Source organism: Euprymna scolopes, chromosome 20 (assembly GCF_053919585.1).
Source record: "Euprymna scolopes isolate OS-2025 chromosome 20, ASM5391958v1, whole genome shotgun sequence".
Taxonomy (NCBI): domain Eukaryota; kingdom Metazoa; phylum Mollusca; class Cephalopoda; order Sepiida; family Sepiolidae; genus Euprymna; species Euprymna scolopes.
In genome coordinates, this window is record NC_136501.1 from 114209889 (window position 1) to 114230283 (window position 20395).

The 20395-nt window shown below is 32.7% G+C and overlaps 1 protein-coding gene across 10 annotated transcripts in view; it reads right to left on the bottom strand.

Moving 5' to 3' along the window:
- Positions 1-20395, bottom strand: part of LOC145241576 (ankyrin repeat and IBR domain-containing protein 1-like) — a 575864-nt gene that overhangs the window by 131700 nt on the left and 423769 nt on the right. For all 10 annotated transcript variants that reach the window (XM_080104665.1, XM_080104657.1, XM_080104666.1 and 7 more), the window contains one exon: positions 10748-10955. In XM_080104665.1, coding sequence (XP_079960791.1) covers positions 10748-10955 — 208 coding nt within the window. The remainder of the gene's footprint in view (positions 1-10747; positions 10956-20395) is intronic.

The following is a 20395-nucleotide window of genomic DNA, read 5'->3' on the forward strand; positions in this document are numbered from 1 at the left end:
TGAGTGTCATTTTTACAATGTTTCGGTTGATGTAACCTTTGGCCTTCTTCAGGTGTACCTTGTCAAATGTGGGAATGTTTCTGTCAAACTCAGGAATCTGGACAGAATTTCAAATGGAGCACTTTATTTACTTCACGGGGGTAGCATGTTCTTGTTCCATCAGTCATGAATGGATAGAGGTCCTAAGTAATTCACATTTTTATTTTTTGGTCGACCATACTAAGAATTGAACCTTCAACCTTCAGGAGAATATCACTTTTGCAATGGATTTTTTCCAAGTACTCTAATTACTGTGCCATGGTTCCTTGCAGAAACGTGAAAATGGCACTAAAGATGGGAACAGTAATTCAAGAAATCCTAGTAATATGAATAACCAATCCTCACCTCAAAAATTCAAAAACATAAGAGTATGAAGTATCTGAGCTTTCAATAGTTGGAATATCTACAAAACGTGTTTACCATGTAAACAATAAAATGACTATGAGCAAAATTAGTATGAAGAAATTTGGAAGTGGAGTAATCAACAGAAAACATAGCAAAGCGTTTAGTAAAGCTTTCAAGTTCTAAATCAAAAATCCTAAAAGCTCCAACCAAATCCATACAAACAGCGACAATTGAACTTGAGGTAAACAATAAGACAATTCGGAATGCAGTAAAATATGATTTAAAATCAAGAACAGTAAAACGTTTGTTGACAAAAGCTATGAAGAAAAAGAGATTGGAAACCTGCAATAAAATCATTACATGAGTAAAAGGAAAAAATGTCCTTCATTGTAACAATGCTTTCAGATAAAAAGATCATCACTATGGATACTGTTCTGAATCACACAAATGACAGATTTATTGCAAAATAAACAGATGAGGTTAAGAGGACATTCACAACAAAATATCATGTGTGGGTGTGTGTGTCTAGGTAATAAGTCATTTTCATATATATCTATAGAATTATAAAATTTAAGGGATGAGAGGCGAATATATATATATATATATGTATCTATAAATAAAAAGGAATAAGGGTGGAGAGTTGTATGTTTTGGTTTCAATTCTAGCTGATGGCATATATATATATATATTATATATATATATATATATATATTTTTAGTTTATATATATATATATATATATATATATATATATATATATATATATATTAGCTTTGACTCACTACTATGTATTAGATTCAATATAATAATCGATATAGAATATATATTATTTAAATTCTTTTAAATTCACAGAACAGTTGGATCAATAGTGTATATATTATTAAAGCTAAAATATAATATTTTAATAAATGCTACAAATTAATTTTATAAAAACACCTTTATTGATAACAAATAAGTTTGATTCCCAGCTTGGGATGAGTACTAGTTTAGCCACTCTGAGGAGCTGTAACACAGCGATACAGTCTATGTGTGGCTGGATACATATAAGCCTCCTTTTTGTGTTGAGAACAGTCATTAATGAGATCGCCTGCTACTATTCGGCATAATATAGACAGACCGCTTTGAAAATCAACAAATAGAGCAATGTTGAGTAGTGGTCAATATTTATGTAAAAACACTGTAGATATCCCATGGCTTAGTGATTAGAGTTGCCAACTATCGTCTACATGGTTATAAGTTCGATCTCTGGCTTATTTGGTCTAGCTGCACTAAAGAGCTGTGATATACTGAAACTGCCTGTGGATTACTATGGATATAAATTTGTTTATGCAAAAACTATGTACGACTTACAGTACTTTATATTAGCTTTTGCAGAACCTATGATTAAGCACTTTATTGTTTGTTTTTTTTCAACTAAGTTGTGATACATCATATATATATATATATAAAATAAAATAAAAATTACAATTAAATTTATCAAAATGATCCAAGATGGTAAAATTAAAGTATAATATAAATATTAAAGAATTAATATTTATAAAGTTATCTCAGCGAGATGTAAAAGCTCGATAAAACCAAATAGGAGATAGAGCTTATAATACGAGCAAACAGTTAATAAAACATGTTAGAAAACACTTTGAAAAAGAGTTAAAAACATATTTATTTTCTCTTCACCATATTCCCTCTGCTTCACTTTTTTGTTATCAAGTAAGATCTTTGACTTACTTGTTATTTCATCAAATACTTTTGCATGCAAAATCCGATCCTGCAGTTTGCTAATTCCTACCCTCTGATGAGAGGGAAAGTATTTCTTCGAAACTCTGTGGATTAAGGACTATCCACTTATCAAGTGCTTCCTTTTTAGATTAAATGTTTTTAACATGTTTTATTAACTGTTTGCTCGTATATATATATATATATATATATATACATATATATATATATATATAATACTAGCAGGAGTAGCCGGCGTTGCCTGGGTGTTTAGAGATGTGTGTGTTGAGGCTGGGGGGTGGTATATCAAAACAAAAGAATAAGCAAAGTAATAACCCTGTTTAAATATTATATAAAAAACAATGTTAAAACTTCTTAAACTTCTTAAAAACATCGTTGCCTGGGTGTTTGTAGGTGTGTGTTGGCAGGGAGGGGGGTAAAAAAAGTTTTGGTAGGTAGGTAGGATCGAACCCGAAGCCTTGAGGTGAAGGTGGAAAATAAAGTGTGAAAAAAAACCTGACACGTTACCCGCTCGGCCAGCAAGAAAGAGTAACTGAAACACGTTTGAATTTATTTAAGTATTAAAAACAAAATTGACAGGTGCGTGCATTTAATGAGGTCATATAGAAATAGCGCAGTTAACTTTTACTGCGGGACAGTATTTTGGGGTTTGTTTTCCCAAGTTTGGCTGGATTTATTTCCCCAAGATGGCCCCAGCTCCCCATAAAAAGGGATTGTCCAAATTGAATAGCAATTGTCTGATATAAGGAGTTTCCCCCACATTGATGAAAAGCTGATTACTTTCCGGTCATTCCCGGCGTAATTGCCGGGAACAATGCCTTAGCTTCGAATTAGTTTCGCTTTTATACGAAAAAGCCGAATCAACATGTGAGAAGCCAAAATAGCAATGATTTTGTAAAAGTTGCTGTAAATAAATCTAGACGCGATGCACGTTCCCAAATCCTAAATATTATTATCTAGGGGGTATATAAAGGCTCCTAGTACCCCCTCCCAGGTATCCCAGCGAAAAAAGCCTTTCTTGGACATACAAAAACTCTCGCGTGCATTTTGCCTTTATATATATATATATATATATATATATATAGAGAGAGAGAGAGAGAGAGAGAAGATATATATATATATATATATTCAAGCGTGTCTGATTGAACATGACAGAGTTGTTCTTTTCTGTGCCATAAATTAATAAGTTTGTTTTGATAACATTTTTGAAATGTGATTTTAAGAAAATCATTTGATTCAATTTGAAATTTAAATCAATGAGTTAAAAAGTCTGATTGAAACCGAAACCTCCCAAAATAAATATGGGCAGCTGTTCAATTTTCCCGTCAGTCTTTTTTTTTTTTTTGAAAATGGAACAATGGCTGTCAAATGTCTAAAAAAAAGTTTTGTCTGCCTCAAGCAAAATATCCACAACGTTCTTTAAAAAAGTAATAAAAAAAAACTATCAATAAAAAGTTAATCTGAATCTTAACGCTTTCTCTATAGATTGACTTCCATCTTTGCTCTGCTAGAAACACTATATGAACAGACAGACACAGTTTCTTGATAAGAAATTAGAGCTTGCCGTGGGCAAAGTAGAAACAAACGACCCAATATTCTTGAGCTGCTAACAATCAAACGGATCAGGAGATTGAACAGAGAACCATAATTAGCCGAGATTTTTCTATTTGCTGCACATCTATTCACTTTTGTCTCTCACAAATATTGACCTATGAGCAAAAGGGTAAGCAGGAAAATTATAGGAACCCATAGCCAAAGGCACGTCACCAGTAACTGTGCACCGCAGCAACGGGGTTAAATCAGAGTGTTATTTAAGCTTTGATCGCCAATTTGTTTGATTACAGGATCCGAACATCTAATCAAACACTTTATACAGAACATTAAAAGACAGTTCCATTTCGGTTTCTTTGGATCGTTGGCCGATTCTCTTGAAAACTTTTCCTTTATTTATTTTATAACTTTAAAAAAACATTATATGAAATAGATTCTTTCCTGTTGGATATTTGCGAACATTTATGAAAAAAAAAAAAAACCTTTGCTTTATAATAAAAAAAGTCTACTTATTTGTATTTATATAAATATCCAACTCGTCATGGAAAAGTTAAGAAAACAGCTGGGAAAAAACATTTTATGTGTTAAGAAGAGGAGAGAAAGCAAATAGCAAGTAAGACCTCTTCCCCCTGCAATTTGAAGTAAATGCAGAAAGAAATCCTTCATTACTCCAGACATTTTCTTTTCTTTCTTCTTTCTCTACCGATTGAGCTGGGTTTTTTCTATCTTTATGCTTCCTTGAAACAAGTACTACTGCTGCCACATCTGAGACTGCAATTCTGAGCACTTTTTGTTGGCAGAGTACAAAATTGACTCCATAATTGTTGCAGCGTAGCTCTTGGCGGAATCGGCAGCAATGCCTGCTTTGAGGAAATAGTCTTCCCAATCTTCTGTCTCGAATCCTGTTCGTAGTGCCATGTTGGATTGTGTAGTGGACTTTCGGTCAGCGTTCAAGTTGTGGATAACTTGACAAAGACTAAAGTTACTTCTCATGAAAGAGGAGAACTACTTATGGCACAATGGGAGATTCCATTGTGCACACATGGGCCAGTCTATTCCTTGGATTGTGATTGGCTGAATCACCTGATTGGATATGCTTGTACATAAATACAAGCCTTAAGTCCAGCTTAATCTGGTGTCTGTATTGTGCATAAGCTGGATCCTTGGTAAGTGTTGCTGCTATTATTATTATTGTTGTTGTTGTTGTGTGTTATTGACTAACACAGTTCTTTTGATTATTCTACAATAATGTACTGGGAATTCTTTCTTCCCTACAGCCCTTTTCTCACAGAAGACATATTATTAGTCTCTCTCTCTCTCTATCCATCTTTACATACATAGGTTCTTAACATAGCTCCGATCTCTGATCCCCACCTTGTAAAACATTCATAGCAAGTACTCATCTAACTACAATCATAACAAAAAACTTTCCTTTGATTTAACTAAAACCAAACAAAACTTCCATGAACAAAGTTTCTTTTCTAAAACATTCCATCTGTGGAACAAAATATCATCGGCTACTTCCCAACTGACAACAACATGGTTGTCTTCAAGTCTAATTTTAACAAATACTTCTTGAGCCGTCCTCTTGGATAATCAAATTCTGATCATTACAACCATTATTCATAATCCTCTCATAGTATTGTTCATCACTTAACTGATAATCGCTTTAACCCTTATGCCTGCATGCCCCCACCTGGGCCTTGATAAGCAGTGCTTCATTAGTAAGAAAAAAAAAAAAAGGAAATGTATCATATGAAAGAGGTGTTACTTTTAAGTCTATTTCAATTTTCTATTTGAGCAACTTCGAGGACATGCATGACATTTCACATAACAATTATTGCTCTTCTTCTGTTAAGCATAGCTTTCACTTATCCCATACAAAATAAGGGTTTTATTCTAAAACCATTAGTAACCAAACACCCCAGACATGTTTCCGACAACTCTGTTTTGTTGAGAACATGCAGTTTAACTAAAATTTGCGGATATATGCACAAAGTTAAGTAAGTGCAACTATTTTGTCCACAAAGACTGCACCAGAACGAATTGGGAAGGTGGAGAGTAGTGAATGGTCGCTGTGCAGGGTAACTAAGTAATATAGATAATGTTAAATGGTTGGTGTCAGTTAATATGGCTGGCTGACATTTATAAGCCTACCATTATTCTTCTGGAACAATGTCATTAAATAGCATCGTATAAAGTCAAGAGTGCCTTTCTCTAGGTTCTACAAGAAGGCACTCTTGATATGGCTATCAATGTCCAATAAAAGGTTAAATAATAACATTGGAAGAAATTGTGGCCATTCTGATGGAAATAATGTGGTTACTGTTGATAATGATGATGATATGATGGTTATTATTGCCAATATCATCATCAACATCAAGAAGAAGAAGAAGGCAGCAAAGAAACCTGACAGAACAGAAACTGTAAATCTTTTATAAATTGCACCCAACCCCCAAAGCTGATACCACACAAAATGGTAGTGAATAGTCATGGAGGGGGAGGTGACAAGACCTTCACTGGAAGGGTGCAAAGAGTAATGTGATCTTGTGGGGGGGGGTTATTGTCGCTCAAATTCCAGAACAAGAAGCAAAGTTTACAGTGAGAAATCAATAAGAAACGACTGTTGCAATAATGCAAAATAATTTGCAATGATTATCAAATGAGCCTGAAAGTGCTAGAAACACCATTTGTTAGTGAACATTTTTGTTTCATTGAAAAACAACTTATTGAAGGATTTTTTTTTTATATGATATATAAAAAATCCTTTAAAACGCTTTTCAATCTTTCTTAAAATTGTTTAAAACTTTTTAGAATTAAAAGAAAAAATTTAAAGCATCCTGCTATTAATAGGATGTCTTATTTCTCTGATGAGAAATGAATCCTTTTTTAAAAGCCTAAGAGAAATGTAATCATTTTGAAGACATCAAGAAAATCTATAGAAATAAAACAGTAGATGTATGCGTGTCTGTGTAAAAATATTTAACCGATGAACTCTTAAACTACTGGTCACAAAACACTGAAATTAACAAGAAATAGTAATCATATAACAAGGTTTATAACGAGCAAAATCTTTGTTTGGATGGATGAATCATGCATACAGAAATATGTTGACAAGTGGAAATGCAAAATGTTCATTTCACTTTGCCAACATATTTCTATTACTTTTGCGCATTCACAAATTCATTCATAGCTTGAAGTGGTTTAATTTTAAATCTTTCTTTTCTGTCGATAGTTAAACTGTAAAGAACAGTGCTGGAGCACTAAATGTTTTGGTTCTAGCTGTTAGTACTCAAGTAGTTTTTTTGTTGTTTTTTACTTTGGAAATCAGGTATTATATATTAGGTACGATATTCAATAAAGAATTGACTCTGTAATAATAAATACGAAATCTGCATTAATTAAACTATATTTAAGCGCATTTTACAACCCCTGATAGCATTTCAAATAAATATGTTCAGTTTTGAATAATACATTTTTTTTTGCACGTATAAGAGGGAAAAAAAAATATATATATATATTCATAACCCCTACACACTGTATTGTATTCCTTTGTTTCAAATTGATTAATAAATCTATATACACCAATATATATATATATATATATATATATATATATATTGTATTCCTTTGTTTCAAATTGATTAATAAATCTATATACACCAGTATATATATATATATATATATATATATATATATATATATATATATACTGGTGTATATAGATTTATTAATCAATTTGAAACAAAGGAATACAATACAGTGTGTAGGGTTATGAAAGCTTTTTATGCCAGGCATTTTGAAGCTTAATGCTTTTCACCAGAAGAGGAGAGGAGATGCTAGGTTACAAGATAAAGATGTAACGTCTAGTAATAGGCATATTAGGTTGGTTGGTTGTTTTTGTTTTACGGCATATTAACCCTTTTCGGGTTATTTAATGCTGAAGCCAAAGATTTTGAAGAAAATTTTTTTAATAGAGTATATTTGTTGTTTTCAAGTCGGTTTCTATTTAACCCATAGTTGGAACCCTAACAGGTACTACCACTCCGGGTCAGAGTGGACCTGGGAGCAATGGTAATTAAAGGGTGGTTCCACACTCCCCAAAGCCCGCAAGCTGTGGCCTCACCACTGGATATAGTTTAAGGTCATATCCAGGACCAAGGCATATTAGGGATCTTGTATAAGGTGTATATATTGGAGGGGTAGAGATGGTTATCGAGGGGATTATTAGATAAATCATGGCACTTTATATAGGTTAGCGAGAGGCTTTAGTAGGATTGGCCGATAGAGGATAAAATATGCTTTAGGGAGTTACTATATGTTATGGGATTTTATTAACTAATTAATCAATTAGGGTCCAATGAGAGTCACGTGTGCTGATCTATACAAGTAGAATAAAGAATTTAAAAAAAAAAAAACATATGTGTGCATAAAGCGCATTCATAACCCCTACACAACTATATTTTATTCCCTTGTTTCAAATTGATGAATAAATCTATATACTTACATATTTTTCTATCATCAATATATTTTCCCCTTGTATCTAAGCTCCAGCTGTATATCAAGCTTTTTATTATATTGAAAAATATCAATTTAAAGAATCCTTCTTTAATCCCCCCCTCTCTCTCTCTATATATATATATATATAAGGTATATGTCATATCAAGTAGATACAAAACAAAACTGGTGTATATTTGTAATGATTTTAAAGAAAGCGCTGTCAAGTAAACAAGGTAACTATGACGATACAAGTGTAAATCGAGTAAATAATGCAGTTTTACTTGGTAAACGAGAAGAAGACGAGGAAGAGTTTGTTTCACTGCAACTCATGCAAGTGATTCTGGGTCGGAAGTGAGATTAATTCTGTGATAAAAGATGATGAAACAAACGGAAGAAAGGAAAGAATCTTTGAAGCAAGGGGAAAATTCAATTTCCTGACAAGATTGATTTTTCAGGAGGATTTTCATTGAAGCAGGGAAAGAGTGAAAGAATAGATATGTGAAGCACGACAAGAGAAAGATGAAACAAGAGAGAAGAAAAAAGAGAGAGGAGAAAAGATAAATAGAGAGAAAGATTAAAAACAAGAGAGAGAATGATGAGAGAAAGTGAAAAAAAAGAGAACAAGAGAGAGAGAGAGAAAGGAGAGAGAGAGAGAGAGAGAGAGAGAGGAGAGAGTGATGAAAGGAGAGAAAGAGATTGAGAAGAAACAATACATAGAGAAAGTGAAAAAACAAAACAGATCGAGTCAAGTGCTCTTCAAAAGTGTCTCTACATAATAAGCTTATAGTCAAGCTAGACAGTATATACAGCATAATCACGCTGACACACCAGTTCTCGTCAGATCATCAAAGTTAAACAATGTTGAGCTTGGCAACTACCAGGTGGGTGACCATTTGGGAATTCTAGGCACTGCATGTGCTTACCGCTTATCTCAGCATTTTTTCCAGTCGTCCTGAACCTCCACTTACCATTGGTATTTAACAATGCCGACTCAGGAGATGTGTGGTTGGAGATTGTGTAACTCTTGCCACAAAAATTTCATGTGCAGGCACCCTTACAGAGGGTATCCATAATCTGTCAAGACTGAAAGAAGCTACCAGTCAAGCTAGAGTTGCACAATCCCTAATCAATGATTTGGAATATCTTAAATGGCAAGGATAGATCTCAAATGACCAAAAGTTATTTCTACATTTTCATCTTTTTAGACTCATTGCTTTACCAAGGCTTGAAAGTTTAGTCTACCCATTGCTAGAAAAGAAGAGTCACACATTTCTGGAAAGCATTAAAAAAAAAGAAAACTTTAAAGCTCAAGCAAAATATACCATCATGTCAAGTCCACAGTTCAGTAATTGTAAGGAACAGTGCTCTTCAATACTGCTTCATTAACATTTCATATTTCCATTGCAAGTATGGGCTACAGGATCCAGAAAATTATTTTTTGTACGTGATGCCTCCTCCAGTATTTCATTTAATGAAATAAAACCAAAATGTATTACACTTACTCGGGAAGTAATATTTATTTTATCCGTTAATAAACAATGCCTATAAACAGTTTCATAAAATACGCACAAAATGATGACGTCACTGATTCTATGGCAAGCATTGGAAGTCACTATTGATCACCGATTACAAAATAATACAATTTTATTAATTTACAAGATTCAAATAAGAATTAGCATGAAAACAAAGCTTATAAATTATAATTTTGGGTGTTTACATGTAAACACAAATTAATTTTAAGCCTATATTCATTAAAACAGAATCCTTAAGATTTTTTAGTTAGCATTTTTTTTTTAATTCCCCTGGGCAATGCCAAGGAATGGGGCCTGCTAGTATATGCATGTGTCTGTATATATATATATCTCACTTCACTGTGAACAGACACTCATTTTTATGTTCATCTAAAAAAAAAAAAAAAAAAAAAAGGTTCAATTTTATTTACTTTACAAGCATACAGTTGTTTCGGCCTTTTACTAATATTTTTATATATAGTTCTCTGCATATGTTTTTTTTTTATGTATGACTGTGCATGATGATGGGCTATAAAAAAAATTTTTAAACTGTGATTATATCAGACTGTAAGTAGAGGGATTATTTAGAAGTTGATGCAACTTTTGTAATTTTGGTTTTTAAGTATATTTAGCACTGATAGAATGCCCCACTGGTATAAGAATAATAAAAAAAAAAAACATGTAGAGAACGATATAAAAATATCAGTAAAGGACCAAAACAATTGTATGCTTGTATAGTAAATAAAACTGAACCTTATTTTGAGATGAGCATAAAAATTAATGTGTGTCCCAATGAAATGGTATATTATTTATAAGTATTTAGAGCTCTAGTATTGCACTATTGAGCTATCTAAATGAACTTTGTGCTATTAATATCTACTTTTGAATTGAATATTTTTTGTTTCAATACTATATATATATATATATATATATATATAGATATGAACACCATTGAAACATTTTGTTTCTGTAATTTTGGACGGAGGGTGCACTAGTAAAAGCAAACTTTGTAAAAAGTTATGCAATGTTGAGAATTACTGAAACAAAAATGAATACAATTTAACTTACATCATCTTTTGCTCCCAGATCAACTCTTTCAAATTGCCCATCTTTGAGAATAGCACCTCGCCACTGCAAGATGAGGTTGAGACAGTCGCATCGACGCTGCCGTACGGTGTAATACTGGCTGTTCTTTTCCTGACATACATAGTGGAGGGCAGTCTCTTGACGAGAGTTGGTCTTATTGGGATTCCCTTGGTGATTGTGCAGAAATATTCTGCAAGGTGAAAAAAATAAAAAATAAAATAAAAACAATTATTCAAGATTGGAATAAAGAATCTTGAAAACTAATGAGTGAAAAAAGAAGGAAAGGCAAAACAACAAAATATTGATAAAGGCTGGCACTGAATATCTGCTTCATGGCTAGAATGATTGGAAATTATTGGTGTTTTTCTTCACCTCCTCTGCATCAATGTTTTTGTAACACACAACCATATCTTTTTGATAAAAGTTAAAGAAAAGACCAAAAAGGAAGGAATAAATATATTCCAGTAGACAAAACTTATTTCACTTCCCCTTTCAAATGTTGCCTTCTCCCAGATGATAAATGGCCAATTAAAGAATAAGAAAGCATGTTAGTATAGGTCAAGGTGTCCATACTGGTCAATATGAAAATAAATTATCCTACAATATTTAAATAATCTTTTAAAATAATAGTTAGTAAATTCATTATTTGTTAAATAAATTACATTCTCAGCAAATAGAGTAATATTCATTTTCTGCTGACTTGCTTCGACTTATTGCTTTTGTTTTTTGTTTTACAAATAAAGTACTATTTACTCAAATCGCTCCATTTATACTGACACATTGTTCCTGCTTATTCATAAAAAGCAAACAAAAAAATATTTAATACTAATTTCCATCATTTAGCTAATAAGTACAACTTTTACAATATCAATAAAACAATTAAATAACTACATAATAAATAAAATATCCAGTATTTGAAATCATAATATATGTATGCGTGTGTGTTTTGTAATTGACTAAAGAAAGCAGAAAATCGTTTCCTTTACCTTTGCATATAAATTAGGGAATTCAGTTACAACAGCTATAAAATCAAACTTGTACACACATTTGTGATAAAAAAAAAAAAAATAGATTATTGTGATGGCTGACAATACTGGACACAAATTAACATTTATCTTTTTGCCAGAATTTGTTGAATCAGAGTATGATCACAAAATTCTATAAAGATGTTTGCAGGTGAGAACACACTGGCTAGGATAATTGGCCGAAGAAAGACGAATACATGGATATTGTTGTAATAAACAATTTCATATAATGCCATGAACAAGAAAAACATGAAAATAAGAACATTGTAAAAGAAAGGTTTTTCTTTGGATGCAGTGTATGCAGCATTTAGTACACATTTTTATGCAAATCGAAAATTCAATAAAGTCTAAGCTGTACTTGAGTGTTTAGATCACTTTGAATCAAATTGTAACATTATAAGTTGTGAACCCAGGAAGAGCTACTCGGTTTGTCATGGGAATGTTTCTTGAACTGTTGTTACGTCCTGACAACCAGCTTCCAAGGTGTTTAAACGATAAGAAAATAAGCACATCCCCTTTAAATCAAAGGGTTGAAATAATATCAGCTATATCTGTCAGTAGGTCTTGTCTCTGAGTCTTCTTGATGTCATTACAGGCAGCATGTTTACCATGATTAATGGCAGGAACTGTTTGGCTGGAATTGAACGCTTGTATAAAATAAGCAACAGTGCATCTTTGTTTATAAAAATAGAATTATTTTATTTCTAATATTTAAGGAACATTTTTAATTTGAAACCCATTCTTGACTGTCCGTCATCATCTGCAATTGGACACAAAGTGTTATAAATCTGTATACGGCGATGTACACAGCAAAAACTCTTCAATCCAATTAAAATTTCACCTCTTTTTTAAGAGAGAGAGTGCTAGAAAGATGGAAGAATGAAAGAAAAAGAGAGAGAAAGAGAGAAACATGCATAAAGTTCAAATAAAAAACAAAGGCACTAAAATATTGTCATTATTTAAAAAAATATTCTAATGTCAACAAGCAAATTTGACCCTTGCCACTGTAGACCAGTTGAACAATTTGGCTCAGCAGTCATCAGCTGTCAATCTGGGCCCAGTTAATATGCACTTACATTTTGAAACATCTGCGCCAACATGTCTATGTATCTCTCCATGAATATAGGACAAGTCTGATACAAACTTCATTAATGCAGAAGCCCCAGATACCCCAAACGGGCTTATCATTGTGTCACAAAATACATAACAAGCCTTTTTCGATAATTTAATTTGTTCACAATTCTCATAACAGAAAAAAAAATATGCATTCAATATTCAGCGTTTTTATATTTTCTTCAAATAAAATTCATTATAAAATATTTACATAGTTTCAGGCATGTAAATTAAATATCAACCAAAGATATGCTTGTGTTATGTTGATTAATTGGACTATTATTTTCATCTTGAGTGTTAGCACAATGTTGCAGCGACTGAAACACCCAAGATGAGAATAATAGTCCGATTAATCAACATAACACAAGCTTTAACATCTTATCTCAAAAATTCGGAATTACAAAACCACAAGATATGTTTATAAATCTTTATATTACTTTACCCTCATTCTCTCACCCTGTCTGTCATGTCACAGTAAATTATGTGCAAATTTATTAATATCATTAAAATAAAACTAGTAACAATTTAGAGTTTTTTGGGGTTTTTTTTATTATTTTAACTTTTAATCCTTTCATATTCTTCTTTGGAAATTCTTTACTGATGTATATGTTACGTTCGCTCAATCACATCACATTATTTATTTATTCAATAGTTTTAAGCAACAAAAAAAGGTATTTTGTATTAAAAGAGAACACAAAGTTCTAAATGCTTAACAATTATATCAAAGAAATATATTGTTCTATAGCTTTTAACAATAACAAGATAAAATAAAAGTTTCTTTCCTAGAACTGTCCCTTTGTGGAACACAATACAATGGGGATGCTTCCTGATTGACTACAACATTGCCATTTTCAAACATTAATTGTTGTTGGACTGTGTTCTTAATAAATTTCTAACAGTTACAATCATTGTTACAAATTCCCTTGAAGTTTCATTGTCCACCTGACAAACTCAATAGCTGTTATCCTTGAGTGACCTTTGGGCCTTGATAAATGGTAACTCATTAATAAAAAAGACATGGACTTAAGAGAAAGGGGATAAATAAAGACCTGACTAAAAATAGTTTAATTTGAGATTCAATTTCTAAAAGCCGTCAAACACATGCTAGTATATAAAACAGATGTGTAACCGATGATAATGATGATTATTTATTTATCATCTAAGATTTATCTGAGAACATCTTGTGGTGTTTTTTGGAGTATGAATGACAACAAGTCTAGCCAGATTTCCAGTACTCTCCACCTCTTTCGATAACCTCAGTAGATGAATTTGCATTATCACAATAAGCCTCCCCAAGATCCCAGTCCTCTTTACACTCATCCAGCGGAGGTCTGGCTAGTGCTTTTTTTATTGTTATTATTATTTTAAAAAATTATGATGATAAACTGTCAGATTCATTATAATGTTAGATATTTTGATATTCGAAATACCCCCCCCCCAAAAAAATATATATAGAAGAGAAACAAAGAAAAGTGGCTTTTGAAGGAGAGAAAGAAGGTTATCAAGAGAAAAAGAAATTAGTGAAAGAGAGAATCGTTGAAGCCAAGAAACAAGTAGAGAGAGGTTGAGAAATACAGAAGTGAGAAAGAGAGAAAATTGTTGAGGGATGTAGAGTGAAAGAAAGAAAAATCAATAATCTAAAAACATAAAACAGACATCAACAATTTTGATTTGCTAAGATAATATGAGATGATTTGGTCTCATTCTAAGTTGACTATGGTCATTTTGGCTGGTCCAAATAACATGCCAAAAGGAAATCTGATTAAGCCCATTTTTACTGTCTTCATCCATCTCCAAACACAGCATCATATGTCATTATCCATTCAAAAATGACAAACTCCATAATGTCTGTTCTTCATAAGCAGCACCAATTTGAAATCTTCAGAGTCCAACATATTCCATAAAATCTAAACAAATTGCTTCAATATTTCACTTGCTAAAATGATTCCAATTGAAAATAGTCACATTCGTAAATTTCTTTTAAGACAAACTTAATCATCACTTATCACCTGAATCAATTGGCATGAAGCTGGATTCTTGTATTTTTGATGCTCATATAATAAAAGTATAGATGTATAACATAACAGCAGAGTTACACTCAATGAGAGTATCTCTGAGAAAATTGACCACATTCTGTCTGTTCATCTCTTGGCTAACATTCACATCTGTGGAGACTTCAATATTCACAATGTTGAATGGCTGGCTGATTTAAACAAGATGGATGACGAGGGGAGATACTGTCATGATTTCTCGATTGTTTATGAACACAAATTATTCATGAACCCACCCGTATGCCTATGCTCATCCTCTTTTCTGTCCCCATAGGGATCTTCCGATCACTCAGTAGTCTCGATTAAGATAAAAACAAAATGTAATAAAGTCCTCAGATGTGCCTCTCCATTGTACTGCATGTTGATACTCTTTGACTGATTGGGATAACATCTGAACATTTATATCAGATACCTCTGCGTTCCACATTTAAAAAGAATGTCTCATCTATAGTACCTAACCTGACAAAAGGTTATTTATTGATATAGACCGCTTTATACCATTCAAGGAATTCCAGCAAAAGCCTAATAGCCAGCCATGGTTCACGCCAGAATGTGCACTTACCATTGTGCACAGAAACCACTATTTTCATTGCTTTCAACAAGACAAATGTTATGAAACTAAAGCCACCTTTCAGGTTCCTGGCAACTACTGTGAAAGAGTAATAAAGAATGCAGCAGATTCGTATATTCAGTATATTAAGTTTACTGTAACTGAACAGCAGCTTGGTTATCACCAATTTTGGCAAGTAACAAACAGGGTCCTGTGTAACAGAGTGTATATGAACGCATGGGAAAATATCAGTAGGAGCTGTAAGATAGCTGACTTGCCAAAAAAAAACCCAAAAAAAACAAATATGCAAATTAGGAAGTGTGTCAGATGAAAATGAAAAAAAAAGGACACTACATGGATGGAGAGAAGAAAAAGTGCAGTTGAAAAAGATGGATGTTTAATGTTGAAGAGAAATGGCTGTCTATGGATGGCGTGTAGTGAAGCAGAAAGAAAAACGTTTGCTAGGAAAGATGGACATGTGGCCCCATGACATGTGGCAGCAAGAGACTCTTTAAGCTGGTGTTGAGACAAAGAGAAAGAAAAATGGTAATAAACGACTCAGAATTAAAAACGCAGTCATAAATAAGAACTTAATAATAAACCAGGTGGAAAGTGGAGAACTTGGGGGAAAAAAAAAGGATATTGCATTAATTGGTGAGTCAATTGTTTGCTTCTTTTCTTCTTGTCTGCTCACTTTCGAATTTTTTTTTTTCAGTCTTATCAGTCATATTTTCTTGTTTTGTAGGGACCATGGTTTTCGTATTGTTACATAAGGGCTGTCTCCTCCTCATGTAAGTAAGAAGCCAGACTAGATAAGTGAAAATATTAGAAAAAGGCTAGAATCGAACCCAGTAGGCAAGTGTTAAAAGATAAATGATAATTGATATCCTAAAAATGCAGTCGATTATTAATTCTTTTAGAAATAACTAAATATTATTTATGTCAGAAAAAGAGTGATTGTTCATTCTTTTAGAAATAACTGAGTATTAAATATGTCAATTAAAAGAATTGACAATGTGAGTTTATAGATGTCACAAACAAAGGAGATTCTCAATATATTGAGACGAAGATTCGAAGTTAAAAGAGGGATCACAGCCACAGTGATAGAGTCAGTTGAGGTGAAGGGTGAAAGAGAGACCATGTAGCTATACAAGTTTGAATTCCTGACATCATCAATCAGCTTCTGATGAATAAAGAAATCACCATCTATATTTTGTAACTGTTTGTCTTCGTGTCGTCATTCCACCAACTGAAAAGGTAAATGTATCTTATCATCATCATTATTGAACTTTGTATAACCCCCTTCAAGTATTGTCTGTCCCCTCCTCCATCATAAGTGAAGTATCTCCCCTGTCCCCGCTCCGTAATAATAATATGAAGTCCCCAAGAATCGTCACAGTTGTCGTCACGTGTGTAATCTATATAAATGTCATTATCATTTTTGTTTTGAGTCCCCGTTGTACATGTCTCCAATATGTACCCCGACTATTCAACAAGTCCCCATAATGTACCCGCTACACAACAATATTAGAGGTGAATGTTCTAGTCTTATGGGTTGGTTATGCATGATTATAAATGATATTGTTTCATACTCATTTTAATGTAGCAAATAGCTTGTTTTGCTGTAGAGAGGAATTTAAAATAAACCATTTTTACTTGAACATATTTTTGTAAGTTTGCATCTGAACTGTTTAAGTGGTATCTCCAGTTTTATTGTTATGAATTAATAAAGTTTTAAAATTTGAAAAAACTTGGCTGGAGGTTTTGTAAGACTGGAACAAAGGTTTAAACAATTATAATGCATGAAAAAGTAAAGGTAAGTACCAAAAAAACTTTGAACTTTATTTCTATAGAGACTAGTAATTTTGTTCTAAACTTATGGGTCATTTATAATTGACTATTAAATCTGTCATTGTGAAAAATGACTATTAAATATGAAGACATTGTAATTTTTAAAAACTTTTTTTTAATAAAGAAATTGAAAAAGAAAAAAAACATACTCATTTTTAGTACAGACTATGCTGAGCAACTTATAAATAATTTTGTTTTATTTCTGAGGTTTTTAACCATGTCTGGAGCTTTTATTTGTCAGTATTTTGCTACTTGGATTCAGATAAACACTAAACACTAGAAATATAAAAATTTTAAAGTCATTTTAGTTTTAAAATACATGACAAGACTGCACGACGGTCATGTAAAACACTTGACATGAAAGAAATTATTCTTTGAAACTGAAACTCTTGATGATAAGGCATAGCAGCTTGCATTACCACTGTGGTAGAAAGATAAGTGACCGCTATACATTTGGGGTGCTCACAGTCTTCAGTTATAGAGATGGAGGATGTAAATAGCAACAATTTTTTTTCTATAGACTGGCCGAAAGTTGTTGACAAAATTCGGACAATGGATCAAATTTCCAGGGTATGCAATGTAACCTAGCCATCAGAAGTTAGTGACTGAATTTTTAATGGGTTGGTTTACAAACACAGAAGCTTAGACGATAGCAGAAATTACAGAATTAATAAGTGAATAAACAGTACTCTCATTCGATAGATGCATTGTGGCTGATTAATTTTAATGTATCTAAAACCAAGCTTTTCTCTTTTCATAATCGCTATGACCCCTATTTAATCCCAATTGAAATGACTGGATCATTCTACCACTCTAGTAGATATATAACTGCCGATGTAATCCTCTATCTGTCTAAGAGCCAAGTACATCTTAAAATGGAGTATTGTTGCCACATTTGGGCAGAAACTACTCAGTGTGCCTATTTTCTTGATAGAGTTCAAAATCAGTTCCAAAACCTAGGTGATGCCCTTTTTTCTTCCCTGCAACTTCTTTGCCACAGAATAGACATTGCAAGCCTGTCTCTGCTCCATCTTTATTTTCATGGCAAGCACTCATCTGATCTCCAATCTATGCCAAACTTCCACAAAACACTTGATTAACTACAACCACTATCAACAATTTCCTCCACTATCTATCTGTGCCTAAATCTAAATGCAAATTCTAAGAACAAAGCTTCTCTCCTAGAACTACCCGCCTGTGGAACACTTCCCAGTTGAATACAATGTAGTAGCCTTCAAATCAAATCAAATGTAAACAAATTCTTGTTTAGCCGTCCCCATAAATAATCAAATTCTACCCAATTTACACCATTAACGATTACTACACTACCATCTTACATCTATTAACCCTTATCCTTAAAAGGCTTTCGGCCTTGATAGGTGGTGATTTACTTTGTGAAAAAAACAAAAAAAAACAGGCCCTGAAAGCATATAAACAGAAAAAAAGAGAACATATTCAAAATAGGAAAGAAAGGAAAAGAGGCAAACTGCAAGATTATGTGGGAGGGAATATGCAAAATTAGAGGAAGTCACATGAACAATATTTTTAGTAAATATTTCTTTTAATGAAATTATAACACATACCTATGTTAGTTAATTGGTATTTGTTTCATGTCAAATTTTATTTTGTTAATACTGGATTTTTAAAAATTAATATATTTGTACAAATATGTTTCTTTAATAAAACCTATTATTGCAGAAAAAGCTATATTTTTCAAATAATGTTTTTATATTTGTTATTTTGCAATATTTTTTAATTGTATGATTTTGATTCGAGATAATGTCTCAAATTTAAGGCTTAAATATGATGAGATCCATAAAGCTGCCTGAATCCTTTTCATGCTGCAGTCATAGTTGTGTCAGTTCGTCCATGGGAATCATCTTTTGTGATACCACATTTTGTATTTTCTGAATTTGATAAAGTTTGAGTGTCAGTTCCCAGTTGTTATGACAAACAGATTTCTAGATGAGCATTCAGATAAGTTTCAAAATTTAAAGTTTGGAGATCTAGTTGTGGTCAGGTTTTCATGAACATCCAATCAGGAGGAATATGTACAGAATTTTCAACTGAAAATTTTATTTAATCCAGGGGGTCAACTGTTCTTGTTCTATCAGCCTTGAGTACTTAGTAATTTTTTTTTTATTCATTAAGTTTTTTACCTGGTCATGGCTGATAGAATGAGAACAATATACCTTTATGGATTGTCACCATTATTATTATCATATATATATATATATATATATATATATATATATATATATATAAAAGACAAAACACCGCGTGCGTTTTTGTATGTCCAGCAAAAGCTTTTTTCACCGGGGGGTGGGGGTGGGATTATTCTTAAGGACTTTTTATATACTCTCTAGATCATAATGTCTACGATTTGCGAATGCACGTCATATCTAGATTTATTTTGATCCACTTTTATAAAATTCACGCTATTCTTTCCTCTCCTGTGTTCAGGTTTTTCATATAAAAGCAAAACTAAATTGAAAGTGAAGGCAGCTTCTCAGCCTTTCATGCCAGGACGTCCAAAAAGCAATCAGCTTTGATCAATGTCGGGGAAACCCCTTATATCAGACAATTGATATTCATTTGGACACTCCTGATTTTTCCCAACATCGCAGGGAAACAAACAAATAAATGAAACAGTGGAAAGCTGAACTGGCCTCCAGCCAACGTTTGATTTCTGCAAATCAAATTTTTTATTGACATCACTAAATTTGAACTTTCTGTGGCCTTGTAGCGTAGTGGTAAAATCTCATGTTTTCTTTCACTTTCTTTTCCACCTTCGGGTTTGTCAAGGGTCCGAGGTTAGCTTTTACACCTACAAACACCAGCACAATGCCGGGTATCCCTGCTGGTTATTACTAAAATACAAAGACTTGATTAGTAGTGACTATTATGTGAAGTTATTAGCATTAGCCACAGATCAGTAGTTATATGAAGTTGCTGACAGACAAGGCTGAGGTTAAATGGAGGTCATAAAAATGATCTATTGCTTTTAACTGTAATCCAGTGTCTCATCAGTTGCGTTTCT